We start from the raw sequence: 17,569 nt of genomic DNA, 5'->3' as shown, positions 1-17,569 counted from the left end.
AAAGAATAACAGCAGGGTAACGAAATATAATGTCATCTGTGAGCAAAGAATATCAGTGAGAATCAGTTGGGGTGTGCCATTATACGATTATAGATGCTTGTCCTTTATTCTATGATGTGAAGAAATTTATATTGACTTATACCTTTTTCCTGTTCAATTTATATTTTATATTTTATATATTTTATTTTTTATATTTTATATATTTTATATTTTATATATTTTCGATTTATATTTTATATATAAACTGTTCAGTTTATATTTTGGAGTCTGTTAGTATGATCCTGTAGCTCATTAGTGAGAAATATTTATTTACAAGCCATTCTCTTCTTTAAAAAGTTGAGATTCATGAAATGAAAGGTGTTTTCTTTTCCTTACACTTTGAACTGAAAAGCAGTTTGCTCCTTGATATCATGTGGATCAAGGCAGCAGTGTATTAACTACTTATAAATTCAATACAGGTAGTCCTCATTTAGCAACTATTCATAAGTATGATTATCAAACACTAACTTTATGATCAAATCTCACATTTCTTCAGAAACCTGTAAAACAAAGGAAACCTGAAGTAAGAGCATAAGTTCAGTTGTGGTTTAACCTAGTGATCACTTCACTTAATGACTGAGTTGCCAGTCCCAATTGTGGTACCTAAACAAGGATTACATTTTACATTTTAACCTTATTCAGCTGTAACATCCAGCTGCAATGGGATGTGAGGCATAGTTTACTTATGACCACAATTATCAGATATTTCTAATAAAAGGATACAATAATGCTCATGTCACTATATGGCTGGTAGTCACAAATGACTGGCTTTTACCAGAAAATGTTTTCACCTTTAGTGTCTATTTTTGTTTTTCTGTATGTTTTCCAGTCTATGATTCTCTAAGTAGGAATAGTTAAGAAAAACAAAGAATTTTTTAAAAAGTGATAAGAGATTGATTCTTTATCAGATTTCTGATACCTCCCACCTCCCTATTGCATGATATTTCCACATGTATATTTCAAGTCTGAAAGCTGTCAAAAACTTCCGACAGAGATGTTTATGGAGATTCTCAGTCATACAGGTCATGGTTGTCCCAAAGATGCTTCTTCAAGAGGCAACTGGACTTTCTGGTTTTTCTTCGAAGATATTTCAGATGGCGTTAATGACTTGCTAAAACAATGCAAATGACCAGCTGTCTGCAAGGAGTATAAATCCTTCCATTCCCCACCATCCAGTCAGAGCTAAAGAAGCTCTAAAGTTGCCTCTTGAAAAAACACCTTTGGGATTCCAGCAGAGATGTTTCAAGGGATATGGTGCAGGGGTGGGTTCTACTTACCTTTGCTACCGGTTCGCATCGTGCCCGCACATGTGGTCTTCTGCGCATGCGCAAATTGCTTCTGATGATGTCTGGGTCAGTGGGCGGAGCCACCTGTCAGTTTTACTACTGGTTCTATAGAACCGGTCCAAACCAGGGGCAACCCACCACTGGTATGGTGAAGCTCCTTACCAAGAGAATGATACTTGAGGCTTCTATGTAGGCTTTTGAGTCAATATCTCCCACAAAGATGGAAATCATTTTGTCAGTTGTGTCAAAGAATCAATCCCCTCCCACTGTTAGAAAAATATTCCCTCATTCATTGAAGTCATTAGCTCAAAAATCAACTTTCAGTATTACTCTCTTGACTAAAATGTTCCTCGCATCTATTGAAACCATTGCATTTGTAGATTGGCACAACTTCCCATCATGGGATTTGCGTGGAGAAGTATGCTCTGTCTACAGTTATTGAAGAAAGATGCTCAAATCAAGTATTAGTAGACAAATGGAAGAATATGTTAACAAATGAATATTACCCCAACTTAGTGCCCTCCAGATAGTTCATCTCCTGTAATCCTCCGGTTAATATGGTTGGAACCTCAACTATCATGGCTGTGTCCTAGTCAAAGGATCATGAAAACTGAAATTCAATAAATGTGACTGACATTTTGGTTAGGAAAGGCTTTGTGAAAGGATCTGTCCTTCACTTTTAGAATTGACAGTTTGAGTCCAGCTTCATGAAAATCAGGAAGAAAAGTGATGGATCAGATCTTTATGATCTTGAGACTGAAAATGATGGAGAATATAAGAGCCATGTCTATTAATCCTGTCTTCACTCTACTCATCCTCAACAAAATACCATAGTGACAAACCAGAAAGCTACTTATTTATTGAGTTAAATATTTCAAACAGTAATATACAGTAGAAAGACACCATTTTCTGCAAGTAAGGTATGTTTTAGCATAGCTTTTTCACAGGTTATGTGAAATTTCCATTAATATTTATCTTAAAGGAATTATTCTGGCAATACCTGTCTATTTGGATGCCTCCGCACTGTTTTAAAAGTTTGGAACTGTTGTTTTTTTTTTAATTTAAAGCTTTAGTGAAATTACAAAACACCTAATTAGAATCAGAAAGTTATCATCTCTCTTTCGCCTCTCCCATTGTTATCTGCCTTAATTTCAACAATGAATCCTTCAAAGGAATAGGAATGATAGCATATTATTTATTTTCTTAGCATAGCTGGAGTTGATTTGCTTCAGTTTATTTATCTACTTTCTCTCTTAGCTCCTTTTCAAGTACTGTATATCAAATCTGTCATCTGATCTCTGGATTATTACAATGATCATCAGTTGTTAAGGAATGCATTATCTCTGGGGGACTTCTGTGAAAATATGAAAATTCTGTGTAAACTGTGGGAAACTGGGAGGTCTGAAGGCCCCAAAACAAAAGATGACTTCCAGGCCTGACAGCACCATAGCTTTCCTTTTTTTTAAAGCCGTGTTTTCCGCTGCTGCACAGGGGTGAAATGCTCCCGGTTTGGACCGGATTGTCCGATCCGGTAGCGATGGCAGCAGGCGGTTCGGAGAACCAGTAGAAAAAATCCCTGCCCCCCCCCCCCCCGCCCATGCCCCCCTAATCACCTGGTCATCTGCTTGCCATGTCTTTTAAAAAATGCTTTTAAAAGGTAAAAAAAATGCTTTGACGATCCCAGCTGAGCCGTGCGATCATCAGAGCCTTTTTTTTTTACTTTTAAAAGCATTTTTTAAGAACCTATTTGGCCGAATAGGTTGTTAAAAAAATGCTTTTAAAAGTAAAAAAAAAAATCACGTGACACAGCTGATACCCCCCCCCGCGCGCTCTCGTGTTCTACTTACCCCATGCCTCCTTTTGGCGTTCATGGTGCGCACTGCGTATGCCAGCGAACCAGTAGTAAACCGGTTCAGATTTCACCACTGCTGCTGCAAATAGTAATTTATAATAGCAGATACTATAATATGACATATTTTCACTTATTTAAATGGCAGTATCAGAACAAGAGGCATAATCTTAGAATATCAGTGCCAAGACAAGTTTCTTCCCCATGGAATTTACCATTGACCAGCAGAAGAGATATGGGTGCAGAGTGATAAAACAATACAGGCAGGGAAACAAAGGCATTCAGAACGACTAATAGATATTAAGCTTTTTTTTTTTAAAGGCAGTGAAGGAGCAAATTTAAGTATGAACTAATTTTATCCACATATTAATTATTGAATCAACATCTTCATAATGATCACCTGACTTTTGCACTTTCTTTAGTTCTGCCACCAGATTTCAGATTACCAAGCCTTCAATTTCTTAAGTTTCTACAGTGTATTTCTATATGAAGCAGGACATTTTCAAGCTGTATTTCATGTTTTCTGAACTATGCTGATAATCAGAGTGAGTGATACTTAAGGGCGAGTGTGGTGCTAGCATTTGCAAAGAATGGAGATGCCTCAAGAGTTGTTCACCGTAGCCAGTAGGATTTAATAAAATATGTCATCTTCCTCCACAAAAGTAGAATGTAATAATGTGCTACCCAGCTTTTCATCCATATCATTTGTCTGATGCTCTGTTCAAAAGAGGGGGGGGAGGTAAGACGATGTGTTGAGAGGCAGCTAAATGGAGGGGTAAGGTTAAGTTGGGGAAATCATGGATGTACTGTAGATATAAATAAATGGTCTTGAGATGTAACATCAGCTGCGTAATTGTGATATAGCAGTAGCCTACAAGCAGGAATTCTTCAGGGGAATGTAATCAACATTCAGGACTCCCTCATAAAGACTTTATGTGGTGACATAGTATTTACTCTGCAAACAAATCAGAAGGCTAAAAAAGATTACCTGTGTACACACACACACACAAACACACACCAAAACAAAAATATATGATGGCTGTTTCATGAAGAATAGATTAAACCTCTGGGGAAGGGCGGAGAAAGAAAGATGCTTGATTACACCAGTTGTATCAGTTCTGATCTACAAGTAAGCATGGATTGGATTGCCCTGTAAACCTGCAACCTAGATAGATTTTTTTTGTGTGCATATGTTTTCTCTTTCCCTGTCTTTTTCCGATTCCTTTCTTAAAAGTATGCTGAGCAAGTAGGATGTATTAAGGAAATATACCATATTGATGCTCATGCCCTCATAAGGAGACAATTCAGTGGACTCCTTAAGTGAGGGATGTTGTCCTGCAGTTTCACAATTGCTTGCAAGTCTAAACTGATATACTAGTAAAGGGAAAGATGCTCAGGAATCAAGCTTACTATCTAGGGATCACATGGGAACAAGTCAGTAGTGGGTTGCCCCGGTTCGGACCGGTTTGCAAGAACCTGTAGTAAAACTGGCGGGAGGCTCCACTCCCCGCCCCGGATGTCATCATCAGCGATCTGCGCATGCACAGAAGCAAGGCACATGTGTGAGTGAAGTGAGCGTGCACGATCCCGTTGTGAACTGGTGGTAAAGATAAGTAGAACCCACCCCTGGAACAAGTGTGCCATTTTCTTAGACACAGTAGATAAATGATGTGCCCTGGCCTTCTTTTCAGATACTTCTAAAAATTTCCCCACTCTTGTCTACGTCCCTGTTATTTCTTTGTCCATACAGGTAGTCCTCAACTTATGACCCCAACTGAGCCCAAAATTTATGTTGCTAAGCGAGATATTTGTTAAGTGAGTTGTGCCCCCATTTTATGACCTTTCTTGCCATAGTTGTTAAGTGAATCACCGTTAAGTTAGTAACACAGTTGTTAAGTGAATCTGGTTTCCCCATGGACTTTTTTTGCCAGAAGGTCGCAAAAGGTGATTACATGATCTCGGGACACTGCAATAAATCGGGAAACTGTCATAAATATGAGTCAGTTGCCAAGCGTCTGAATTTTGATCACGTGACCATGGGAATGATTCAATGGTTGTGTGAAAAGCAGTCTTAAGTAGTTTTTTTTTCCAGCATCATTGTAACTTCGAATGGTCACTAAATGAACTACCGGAGATCAAGGACTACGTGTACTAATTAAAATCTGAAGGTGCTTAGCCTCCGAAACAAAATAAAATTAGCCAGGTGCTGCCCCTTGTTAAGATTGTCACATATAGTAGCCTAAAAATGGTCCACCAAACAACCAAGGTGTAAAATCTTAGATTCATACTATCCACCTTATGAGATTCAGCCTAAGGATGCTTCTTGAAGTCAATCAGAAGCACATTATCTTCTCTATCAAACTGCTTTTTAAAGACCCACATTGTAATAGCCATTGGGCTTTTAAAGTTTGGGAGTTTTTTTAAAAAATGGTTGTTAGCACATTGTTATGTGAATGGAAGCCATGTCTGACCCAAATAAAATAATTATGTACAAAAAGGGACTATTTAGTTTATAGAAAAACCCATCTATCAAAGAACGTTGCTTTTAGAATGTTGATACTGAAATAAATTGTGGGAACTGATTCCCGCGGGGGAGGGCCTTCTCTGTGGCTGCCCCAGCTCTCTGGAACCAGTTACCTCCTGAGATCCGGATTACCCCCACACTATTGGCCTTCCAGAAAGCGGTGAAGACCTGGCTTTTCCGGCAGGCCTGGGGCCGTTGATCTCGCTGTTGCGATTTTGTGAGATCCAGCCATGAATGGTGTGCATGGGCTTTTAATGTTTTTAAAATGTTTTTAATAATGTTTTTTAATAATTTTTCTCTGTTCATTGTTTGTATTATTTTTGCTGTAAGCCGCCCAAAGTCCCTTGGGAGTTGGGCAGCATAGAAATTTGATAAATTAAATTAAGTTATGTTATGTTATGTTATGTCATAATAATTATGTTTCATCGGAAGCAGCCCAGAGTTGTCTGGAAGATGGGCAGTTATATAAATGTTTTTAATTAATTCATTAATTTAAATAAATAAATAATATTTGGATGCAATGTTATGTAATGGCGAAGGGAAAATTTAACATGCATATTTGGGATGCTACTCTACTTATCCAAAAAGAAGATAATCTTGAATATAAGATTGTCCCCAAAGGAAGAATAACCAGAAAATAATTATTATCACAGCCAAAAAAAATCCTGTATAATGCCCTGCTTTTTCACATCAACAAATGATAGTTGCCAAAAGCTGAAACTAGAAGGATCTGCAAGGGGATTGGTAGTGGGAAGATGATGAAATTAATGTCTTGTTGGGGTACACAGCTCTGCCCTTTTTGTACGTGCACACCTATGAAAGGAGCAGAACTTTTATCACTTAATGCTGCTGCTTTTCATTTTGATTACTGTATCTGATACTGCAGATGTCTCTGGCCGAAACTAATCCTGAAGATTTCCCCCCCCCCCCCACCAACATCTTGTCTAATATATGTGTACATGTGACTCACGTGTTTGTGTGGGTGTGTGAATAAATGGATATATAGACCTAGCAGAAGCCACACACACCAAAAAGGGCTGGGCCAGGCCAGAAATATAAATGCATATTAATTTAATTAATAACTGTCAATTAAAAAATATTTGCTTATAAAATGAAGAACCCTACTTTCCTACTTTAACTGATTCTCATCTGCACATACCAACCATTCTCTTTCATAAATTAAAAAAAAATCCTTCCTTCTGGCAGGAATAGCAAAAAAGAAGGAAAAGAATTGTCTAGACATTGTGCAAAGGGTTAAATTCTAGACCAGAGGTCTTCAAACTTGGCAGCTTTAAGACTTGTGGACTTCAACTCCCAGAATTCTCCAGCCAGCTGGCTGGAGAATTCTGGGAGTTGAAGTCCACAAGTCTTAAAGCTGCCAAGTTTGAAGACCTCTGGTCTAGACAAACACAACCCCTCCCAGAGCAGTAGCCCCATTCAAAGGCAGGTGGGTTTTTTAGCTGATTGCAATCAGGTTGCTTCCCACCCCACCCTGCTCATCCATTCCCCCCCACCACCACATCATTCCTACTTATTCACAGATAATTTTGGGGAGAGGGCAAAATATCCTTTCATCCCTTCAATATGGCAATGTTTATGTTGTGGCAGCAGCTGAATGAAGACGATCCTTATAGCCTTCTCCACCTGTTAATAATCCACAGGTCCAAAGTCTGGAACAGCACAACCAAGTTCTGATCACAAGATGGAACTTTTTGAAAGAACAAGACAATTCCCTTTCTGATTTGGACATCAAACTTCTCTATGACCGGTACATGAACAAACTGAATCTCGAAATGCGATCTATTGATGCGGAAAAAGAACAGCTGGACTCAGAAATTGATGAAGTGCTAGTTTCTATGGATTCCTTCCGAAACAAGTGAGTCTCTCCTCTCTTTTTCTTTTTTGTCCTTCACAGGTATGGAGAACATACCTTATTAAACTTCTCGATTTTTCTGTGCATTTTAATAATTGCATTCCTACATACTTCATAAACGAAATTATGCCAAAAGGCCTCTGTGGTGAAGCTTTTGCTACCATGTAATGCAAAGTTCCTAGTGATCTTGAAATAGGAAAGGCAATCATTATCTTCTGTGGTGCAGAGTATTCTTTTTCCTGATGGACTTTTTGTGGCCATACCCACCATATAACCCTCTCCAATTCTGTCTTATTCTTCACTCCTGAAAACACTGTAGGTCAGTGATGATGAATCTTTTCGGCACCGAGTGCCCAAACCAGGAATGCATGTGCGCAAGCATGCGCCTGCACAAGCACCAGAAACCTGAAGACCAGCGCCACTGGCCAGCTGGTCTTCGGGTTTCTGGTGGCGCATGTGAAGACCAGCTAGCTGGCGCACATGCACCTGCCGGAAACCAGAAGACCAGCTGGTGACAGCACATGTGCCCACAGAGAGGGCTCTGCATGCTACCTCTGGCATGCATGCCATAGGTTCATCATCACGGCTGTAGTTGGTTGCTCAGCCAAAGGGGTTAGAAGAAGCCCTGCTTCTAATTCAGCATTGTGAGTGCTATGAGTATCAGAGTGAGCTTTCCCCTAATGCAGGGGTGAAATGCTCCTGGTTCAGCCCGATTTGGCTGAACCGGTAGCAATGACGGCCAGTGGTTCGAAGAACCAGTAGCGATGGCAGCTTGAGGCTCCGCCCACCCACCCGGTTGTCATTACTTCCTGGTTTTAACCAGGAAGTAACCTGTTTTTTACCCTCTGCGCATGCGCATGTGCAGAGGCTTGGCCCGCGCACACAACACGCATGGCGCATGCACTTCTGAACCAGTAGGGAAGGTAAGTAGATTTCACCCCTGCCCTAATGCCAAAATGGACTTTCTTGATTCCTCATTCATTAGACATGTGAATCGATTCTAAGGAAAGAATAGATTACACATAGCCACATTCTTGAGATTATGGGTCCTGTATGAAAGGTTATTCCTTTTTGAGACAAAGACCAACCCCATAATTGTAGAGTGTAGTTGATGAATAATGTTTTTAACCTCAAAGTGGTTTGATGGATAAGTGGATATTGTATACTGGTTGAAAAGCCAGTGTGTGAAGTTCAATCAAAGAGAAAAGGAATGTGAGAAGCAAGAGATATAAACATGTAATTATGTATAAATATAATATGCCCTTCTCCTGTGTCTCAATTCTCAACCTTTCTTTTCTTTCTGTGTCCTACATTCTTCTAATGACAACCTTCTACTTGAGTTCAGGATTAAAACATGCCCCCCCCCCATCCTTCTTTTCTTCCTCTTTACCTGAAAGCATGTTTTACTTTTTCTATTACCACACCTAAAAATGTTTTCAGAAGTACTGAATGATCTCCCTTATTTTTTCTTCTGTATTCCTATATATGCAAGCAATGCCTAATATTTTTTATTACACATAGCATTTATGCCTGTTTTATAAATAATAATAATGCGCATAGCCATAAATAGCCTCTTTAAAAAGATACATGAATGCAATTTTCAGCCATCTGAATTATAAGGCTCATTCACCAAGAAGTGTTCTCAAGGTGAACTTGGATGAGTGGATTGCCAGAAAGATTAGTGGATAAAATTGGTGATAGAAAGCAGAAGGGTATATTTTCTCTTTTAAAAAAAACCAAAATAAAGCTAATTTGATGATCAAGTTCATTTATTTACTTCTAATTTAACAAATGCTGCATGCAATTTTATTATAAAGCTAAAACTAGACCTGGTTAATTCTTAGCACATTTTATGTTCAGATTTACTTTTTTTAAAGCAGTATAAATATATCCAATTTACCATGAACCATATTCTTCACATAAACTGTTCCCCTGGATTAAAAATTAAGATAGGTACCTGATAAAGGCACAACTATGATGTCTAGATTAATACTTATGGGTTTTAGGGGAGGATTAGCATCATTTTATATTCCAGAATGTACATTCCTTTGTTTTGGCTTGGCTAGATTTGACTTGAGTTACATGAAGCTGCTTAAGAATAGTGTGGTTTTTTCCTAGCATTTTCTTAGATCAGATTCCAATCTTATTTTGTTTGATAAAATAAGTATTCCTCAAAGTTAGCCTTTAAGCAGTTCTTCAAATGGGTTTCTAGCTATTCAACCTTTCACACTATTCATTTTTAACAAAAGAAACTGTGGGAGAAAAATATGGGAAGGTTACCAATGGAAGCATCTGAAGATTAAACAAGAAGGCTGCACAATGAAAACCTTGAGAAGGGGCACACAATTGTCCAGCAATAGGATAGCTCAGCCCCCACCTTTTTCCGAACTAGTTTTTGTGGCTGATTTGACGAATGGATGATGCCACTGTTTTTCTTGCCCCAAGTCTCAGAACCACTTTGAAAGCAGTCTGGCACTGGAGACATCAAAAGGTTTATTTGTCCAGCTCCTCCTCCTCTTCTCTTTTATGTTTCTTCAAGTCTTATCCCATAGACTCTTAAAATGGCATTACACGCTTCAATATTTGAATGCAACTAGTTGGCCATGTTGAAGGACTGTTCTCCAATGTGTCAACCAGTGGAAAAATATGATGGTATAAATTGCATTGCCCTTACTGATGGTTCCTATGCAGCCTTGGTCACAAGGCTGGGGAGTGGAGCTGTCCTTCCTGCTTAATGTGGGACAAGTAAAGGAAAGTGATAGTTATCTACCAATATTTCTCCTTCCACAAAATGTCACCTACCAGTAGGACAAACAAACAACAACTGTTCTTTATGTGGGAGGAGATGGGGATGGGCAAGAGGAAAGGTAAAGGTTCCCCTCGCACATATGTGCTAGTTGTTCCCAACTCTAGGGGGCGGTGCTCATGCCAGCGCTGTCCGGAGACATATCCATGGTCGTGTGGCTGGTGTGACTAAATGCCAAAGGCGCACGGAATGCTGTTACCTTCCCACCAAAGGTGGTCCCTATTTTTCTATTTGCATTTTTTACGTGCTTTCGAACTGCTAGGTTGGCAGAAGCTGGGACAAGTAACGGGAGCTCACCCCGTTATGTGGCACTAGGGATTCGAACCGCTGAACTGCCGACCTTTCGATCGACAAGCTCAGTGTCTTAGCCAATGAGCCACTGCATCCCTGAGTAGGGCAAGAGTAGGTAGATATTTATAGTGGTTGGTTTAGCAATTTGTCAAGTTGGCCATCAAACAAGTCGCAGGCATGGAAAATGCTCATAATATGGACTAGCACTTTTCTGTGTCCAAAAGTAGACAGTGCTGAGGAGGGAGGGTGAAAGAAGGAGACTGCCACTGCAAGGGAGGAAGCAAACTCTGCAAGGGAAAGGGAATGGGGCAGGGAAGGGCCCTGGAGGGCAACATTGGAAAGGAGCCCGGGGGATAGGCAAAATGACAGAGCAAGCCAAATTGCTTCCTTCCAAATTATAGAAATGGTAAAATATAGGCCATACACAATCCTTTGTCAGCATGGAAAGCCATGGAAAAGCTATAATATCCTTCCCACTACCAGAGCTGACAGAATCCTCTCTTCTGTCCCCATTTAAATCAGCCTTCTCTGCAGAAAAGTGCTAAAGCCGCACATGTAAAAAGCCTCTGCAAAACCTGATATGCGTATCATAAAGCGTCTCCTTGATGTTTCTGCTTGTAAACCTTTTGTTCTCTAGTTTCCATTTTTAAGGCAAAGGAAAGGAAGGGTGGAAGGGAGTGGAAGGCAGAGGAGAGGAGATTTTACAATATTTTGTGCAAATCATTTCTCTGAAAAGAAAAATACTTAAAACTTACACATACCTTTATTTTCTAACAAAAGTGCCATCTGGAAAATTCCAGATCTTAAAGATTTGACACAGTGTTCCTTTATTATGAGGAACCTGCCTAAGAGCAATGTGCCAAGTTACCATTTGAGATCTCTGGAAAGATATATCTTCTAATGTTTTTAGCCACCAGACAAGTAATAGCTTTCATATTACACTCTGTTGACTTTTCCAAAGGGGGTGGGGACCAACTGCAGGCAAAAAACAAGCAGGGACAACGTGTTTATTTGTGAAACTTCTTTCTTTCATTATGTCACTGTTGTTGTTTTAAAAAATTCAGTAAGGTAGTTAAATGTTTCCTTGCTAATGCTAGACAATTTGCAGCTGGTACTTGGGCTTGCTTTGTTTTGATTCGAATAACAGAATTTTCCAATAGGATAAGAAGTACCGAGTTAGGACTAACCATTCTTCTACATATAAAAGACTTTTTAAATCTTTTCTTTCTTCGCTCCCTGTGTTAGGGTTATCTATTAATGATCACAGCTCAAGTATCCTGAATAATTTTGCTTTTGTGTTTATCATATCCACTAGATTTGTTTATTTTGAAGCACATTAAAGGTTGCTCTTTCGTTTTTATATAAAAGACACAGAGCCAGCTTTGAAGAAAAATTAGTGTACATGGGATGCAAGTCTGTGCATCTCATGTTGTCACCTAGCAGGGTGCCATAGTCCCCTCCCCAATTTCCTATCCTTCTGCTACAGACATTGGGAGTTGGGAAGTGGTGGGTTTCAAAAATTTTCGTTACTGATTCAGGCTAGGTGGGGGGGGCATGTGACTGAGTGGGCGTGGCCAACTTGATGTCACTCACGCCCACTCAGTCACATGACACCCTCCCCACCTGCCGTCGCCGCCATGTTCTTAGCACATGCACATCCCATTGGACTTGCAAAGCAATGGGATGCATGTGCGCAAAGAACATGGCAGTGACAAACATGGTGGCCGGAGCAAGCGAACGGCGACTGGAGGACTGGTTCGGGAGCGTGACCAGCCAGCCATCGCTACTGGTTTGGCGACGGGGGCCAAATTCCCACCACCAGTTCACGCGAACCGGTGCAAACCGGCTGAATACCATCTCTGGAAGGAACCTTCTATTTCCATTGAGTCTTTGATACCAGACTCCTCTGCAACCAGTTATGGTCAGAAACCTGTGGCAGGTTGGCACGCTTTGTTTGGAGAACTCAGGTATCTTGAAAGTCCTCTCTCTGGGTGGGCTGGGTCACTAGGAAGTACCGGTATCGGTTCATTTGCAGAGAAGAGGGAAAGAGGAATCTGGCGGGCTATATTGATGAGGCAGGCTGTAATTAAACCGAACAGCCTGGCTACAAATCAAACATTCCAGCCAAAGGGCAGAAAAACCAGAAGAACCAACCTTTCTGCCATTATCCTTCTAATGGGGCTTATGAAATAGGTAGCTCCCAGGGTGGGGAGAAGGTTCTGTCACCACCTGTTTTGTCTTTAGAAGAGCGGCCTGTTCCTGAAGCCTCCGGGCATTTCTGTTACTGATTCTTTTTCATTTATAGCTGCTGCAAACATGTCATCTTTGCTGCTGGCTCAGGGTCTTCAAGGTTTGGCTTGGGAATCCAACTTCTGAGGCTGGGACTTGGCACACTGAGTACCTGCCTTTCTGCACATTCGGGCCTCAATAGTCCTTCCCTAGCTTAGAAGGACCTACAACAGAGGTGGTATTCAGCAGGTTCTGACCAGTTCTGGAGAACTGGTAGCAGAAATTTTGAGTAGTTCGGAGAACCAGTAAATACCACCTCTAACTGGCCCCGCCCCCATCTGTTCTCTGCCTCCCGAGTCCCAGCTGATCGGGAGGAAATGGGGATTGTGCAGTAACCTTCTCCTCAGGGGTGGGTTCTACTTACTTTTACTACCAGTTCGCAATGGGGCCGCACACACGTGCTCTTCTCCGCATGCGCAGAAGTGTTCTGATGATGTTGGGGTCAGTGAGCAAAGCCTCCCGCCGGTTTTACTACTGGTTCTATAGAAGCGGTCCAAACTGGGGGCAACCCACCACTGCTTCCCCTGGAGTGGGGAGGGTATGGAGATTTTATAGTATCCTTCCCCTGCCATGCCCACCAAGCCATGCCATGCCCACCAAGCCATCACATACCCATCAAGCCACCCCCACAGAACCAGTAGAAAAAAAAAATTGAATCCCACCACTGACCTACAATGTTGTTTGCAATAATTGACAGCATGAAGTTTCTGAATGGGCTACACCTGGTACAAATAATGGGAGGGAACCCTCATTTTGACTAAACATCTAGCTAGCATTGTGTGTTTTTTAAGCACATACCTAGGAGTCCTGGCAGCAAAGTGGTTAGAATGCAGTATTTCAGGCTAACACTGCCCAAAGCCTGGAGTTCAATCCTGATGGGGCTCAAGGTTGACTCATCCTTCCATCTTTCCGAGGTTGGTAAAGGCCACATTTTAAAAGATTATTTTTATGTTATAAAAATAATCTGTCTCACATAGTAAAGGTGGGTTTTCAAGCTAATAGGGAATGGAACAAAAATTGTCTTAAGTATCCATAAAAAGTGAATGAATAGAGTGTGACAACTATATATTAAATGTATATTCTGCCCAATTCCTAGTAACTCTAGGTGGTGGTGGACTATAGCCGGTATGTAAGCATTAGAAGAAGGTTCACGGTAGATAAACACATGCTTTGAAAGTAGAGCTTCCAGATTTGGTTCTAGGCAACTCCAGGTAAAACTGGAAGAGATGTTTTATATGAAATAATAGGCATGGAAATTGAGGTTGTCATAAGCAATTGATACAGAATAACAGAGTTGGAAGGGACCTTGGAGGTCTTCTAGTCCAACCCCCTGCTCAAGCAGGAAACCCTATCACATTTCAGACAATTGATTGTCCAATCTCTCCTTAAAAGCCTCCAGTGATGGAGCACCCATAAGTTCTGGAGGCAAGTCGTTCCACTAACTGTTATCACTGTCGGCAAATTTTTTCTCAGTTCTAGGTTTTCTTGTCCTGTCTTCAGATGCTTTGGAGAATAGGTTGACTCCCTCGTCTTTTTGGCAGCCCCTTAGATTTTGGAACACTGCTATCATGTCATTCCTAGTTCTTTTAATTAAACTAGACATACTCAGTTCTTGCAACTGTTCATATGTTTTAGCCTCCAGGCCCCTAATTGTCTTGTTGCTCTTCTCTGCACTCTTTCCAGAGTCTCACCATCTTTTTTATATTTTGGTGATCAAAACTGGATGTAATATTCCAGGTGTGGTTTTACCAAGGCATTATAAAGTGGTATTAACACTTCACATGAAAGTAATAATGATTATAGGTAATGGCCTGTTTGCCAGGAAAAGGCTTCTCTTGTGTCATTACTAGATTCTAGAATGGATTTCCTTCACAATTATATTATACCCCACCAGCATTTCTCTGACATCTAATTAACTTGACTTCTCTGTGATAATACCTTACCTTTGAAACATCATTCCCCAAAAGTTAAGAGTAGCCCCCACCTTGTTGCTTTTCAGCAAAACCTTGAAGACATGGTTTTGTTGGCGAGCTTGCGGGTTCATTCAAAGCAAATCAAGTGATTTGTCTGATTCTGTTATTGCCGCCAATAACAGAATGGGGGGATTTTTAACTGTGAATCTTTAATGCTCTATACACTGCCTAGATTTGCTCCATATGAGTTGGGCAGCTATATAGATTAGTTTAATTAACAGAAAAATAAACCACAAGTGAAGATGTTATACTCTCATCCCATTTTAAACACCTAAGCAACCCCCTCCCCCTTTAAATATATGAATTGACAATCCAACTTTGGGGAACAAGAGGATACCGCCTTGTATATACTTCCATCACTCCTGGAACTGCTCACATTGTTTGCTAGACTTGTCTTACCTTTTGGAGAATGTTTACAGGTTGAATTACCGATACCCTGTTTCCCCCAAAATAAGACATCCCCTGATAACAAGACAAGTCGGGCTTTTGAGCGCATGGCAATAAGGCCAAGCGCTTATTTCAGGGTTCAAAAAAATATAAGATAGGATCTTATTTTCAGGGAAACACGGTAGATGGAATAGGAAATAAAGCTCAGCTCTCTTTATTTGCTGTAAAATGCTCTGCTACACCCCTTATGAAGAATGTAAAACAAAATGAAGTACAGCTGATTATTGTTTTCATATACACAAGCAATTAATATATATGTGACATATGGGATATAGCTGGAACAACCGGAACAACCAAAGAATGTAATTTCAGAAACCTACCCACTCTTGTTGTTAGGGAGGAGTGACTTAAATAGCAGAAAATCAAATCAAGATAGTTTACTACCATTTGGAAAACTAGCCGCCTTCTCCCTGAAGAATTACTGTGATGTGAAGAATCTTATTGGAGGAATATTAGAAAGAGTGCCTACGGGTTACTATTTTTTTTTAAGAGGCACTTGCTTTGCACTGATAAATTCTTCATTCACATTCTTCTGTTTGGTTGGGTGTTTCAGAAACTAAACAGGCCAGCATCCTCCAGGAATCCTACAGTCATCAGCCTTTCCCTTACCACATTGGACATATCAATCCACAAGGAAGTCGTAGTCTGTCTGCATGTGGCAGTTTCAAACTCCAACCAGACTCAGAGAAAATGAGTCAGTCGGGAGAAAACAAGTTCCTATCACAGGATGTATGATTCAGAGCTATTTTGGCACCCATCAACCTCTCCAGGGATGTGTGGTCATCTATTAAGCCACTGAATGTGTCATCTCTATGATCTTTAAAGCTCCTATTAAAAAAGGAAGCAAGACTTCAGTGAAATTGGAGAAATTTGCCAGATAGTGTAATCCAGAGGTGGTATTCAGCAGGTTCTGACCTGTTCTGGAGAATCGGTAGCAGAAATTTTGAGTAGTTCAGAGAACCGGTAAATACCACCTCTGACTGGCCCCACCCCCATCTATTCTCTGCCTCCCGAATCCCAGCTGATCGGGAGGAAATGGAGATTTTACAGTATCCTTCCCCTGGAGGGAGGTGGGAATGGAGATTTTACAGTATCTTTCCCCTGGAGGGAGGTGGGAATGGAGATTTTACAGTATCCTTCCCCTGCCATGCCCACCAAGCCATGCCCACCAAACCATGCAACACCCACCAAGCCACGCCCACAGAACCAGTAGTAAAAAAAATTGAACCCTACCACTGGTGTAATCCCAAGAGCAGGCCAACATTGATTCTATAATGCTATAAATGGGAGCTATATTAGAGCTTTTCCAGTATTAGAACTTTGAGAAGCAAGTGATCAAGTTTGCTGTTGTGACAAATGAGAACATGTTGAGGGTTTTCAGGGCATTTATTTATTTATATATAAATCATGAGAGGGGGTAAATGTTAGTCTTCTATTTGGTTTAGTGTTGGTGGGAAGAAAGATGTGGGGTTTTTTATGCACAGACCCAAGGAAACCCAAGGAGAGTAGAACAAGGCCCTCCATTATTAGCCAAATTTGAAGTCTCAGTAAGCCTAGAACTTCAGCATATTTAGGTAGACTATCGTAGGAGACCACCAATTTAGAGCTCCTCCTTCCATATTACCAAGCAAGCAGGTAGATAAAGTTTATGTGGGGCTTCCTGCTACATTAGTCGAAGGTAAGTGACCATGTTCAGATTTAGGAGTACAGATTTTGCAATCATCCAGGTTTTTAGGTTTTGCTTTTACAGCTCCTCCAAAGATTGTTTTCAAGTAGGTAATTTTTTTAATGGGGTAGAAAGGGGAAATTATTGACTACACAGAGAGCAATATCTTATTTGTACTTAATTTAATTGGGATTTAATTGGGCTTTAATTAGATGGAATTTGTCCCATCCTCTGCAGAATTTTCAGCATGCCATTCAAAGAGCAAGTGTGCTCTTCATCCTGAACAAAGCTGAACAAGACTACATTTAAAATCCTGATCCTGCTTCACAGGATCCTAATTGATGACTGTGTTTTTATTCTTCTGAATTTGTGGAATTTGCTTTATTTATCCAGGGTTAATATAGTGATAAAAAATACAGTATGTCAAAACCCATTAAAATATGATTTGAGATACATATTTCAAGAACACTTATTTTCCAAATATATATATTTATAGTAAATATTGTTTAAATCAATGGTCCTTAAA

The 17,569-nt window shown here is 40.3% G+C and overlaps 1 protein-coding gene across 1 annotated transcript in view; it reads left to right on the top strand.

Annotated features, from left to right (window-relative positions):
• The window catches only part of LOC117662705 (uncharacterized), a 51,599-nt gene that overhangs the window by 6,977 nt on the left and 27,053 nt on the right, over nucleotides 1–17,569 (top strand). Inside the window, exon 2 of the mRNA XM_034412244.3 lies at nucleotides 7,360–7,574. Coding sequence (XP_034268135.2) covers nucleotides 7,360–7,574 — 215 coding nt within the window. The remainder of the gene's footprint in view (nucleotides 1–7,359; nucleotides 7,575–17,569) is intronic.

The sequence above is a fragment of the Pantherophis guttatus genome, chromosome 2 (assembly GCF_059756535.1).
Source record: "Pantherophis guttatus breed Tessera chromosome 2, ASM5975653v1, whole genome shotgun sequence".
In the NCBI taxonomy this organism is placed as follows: domain Eukaryota; kingdom Metazoa; phylum Chordata; class Lepidosauria; order Squamata; family Colubridae; genus Pantherophis; species Pantherophis guttatus.
Note: the sequence above shows the minus strand (reverse complement) of the source record. Positions and strands in the feature narration are given on the sequence as shown.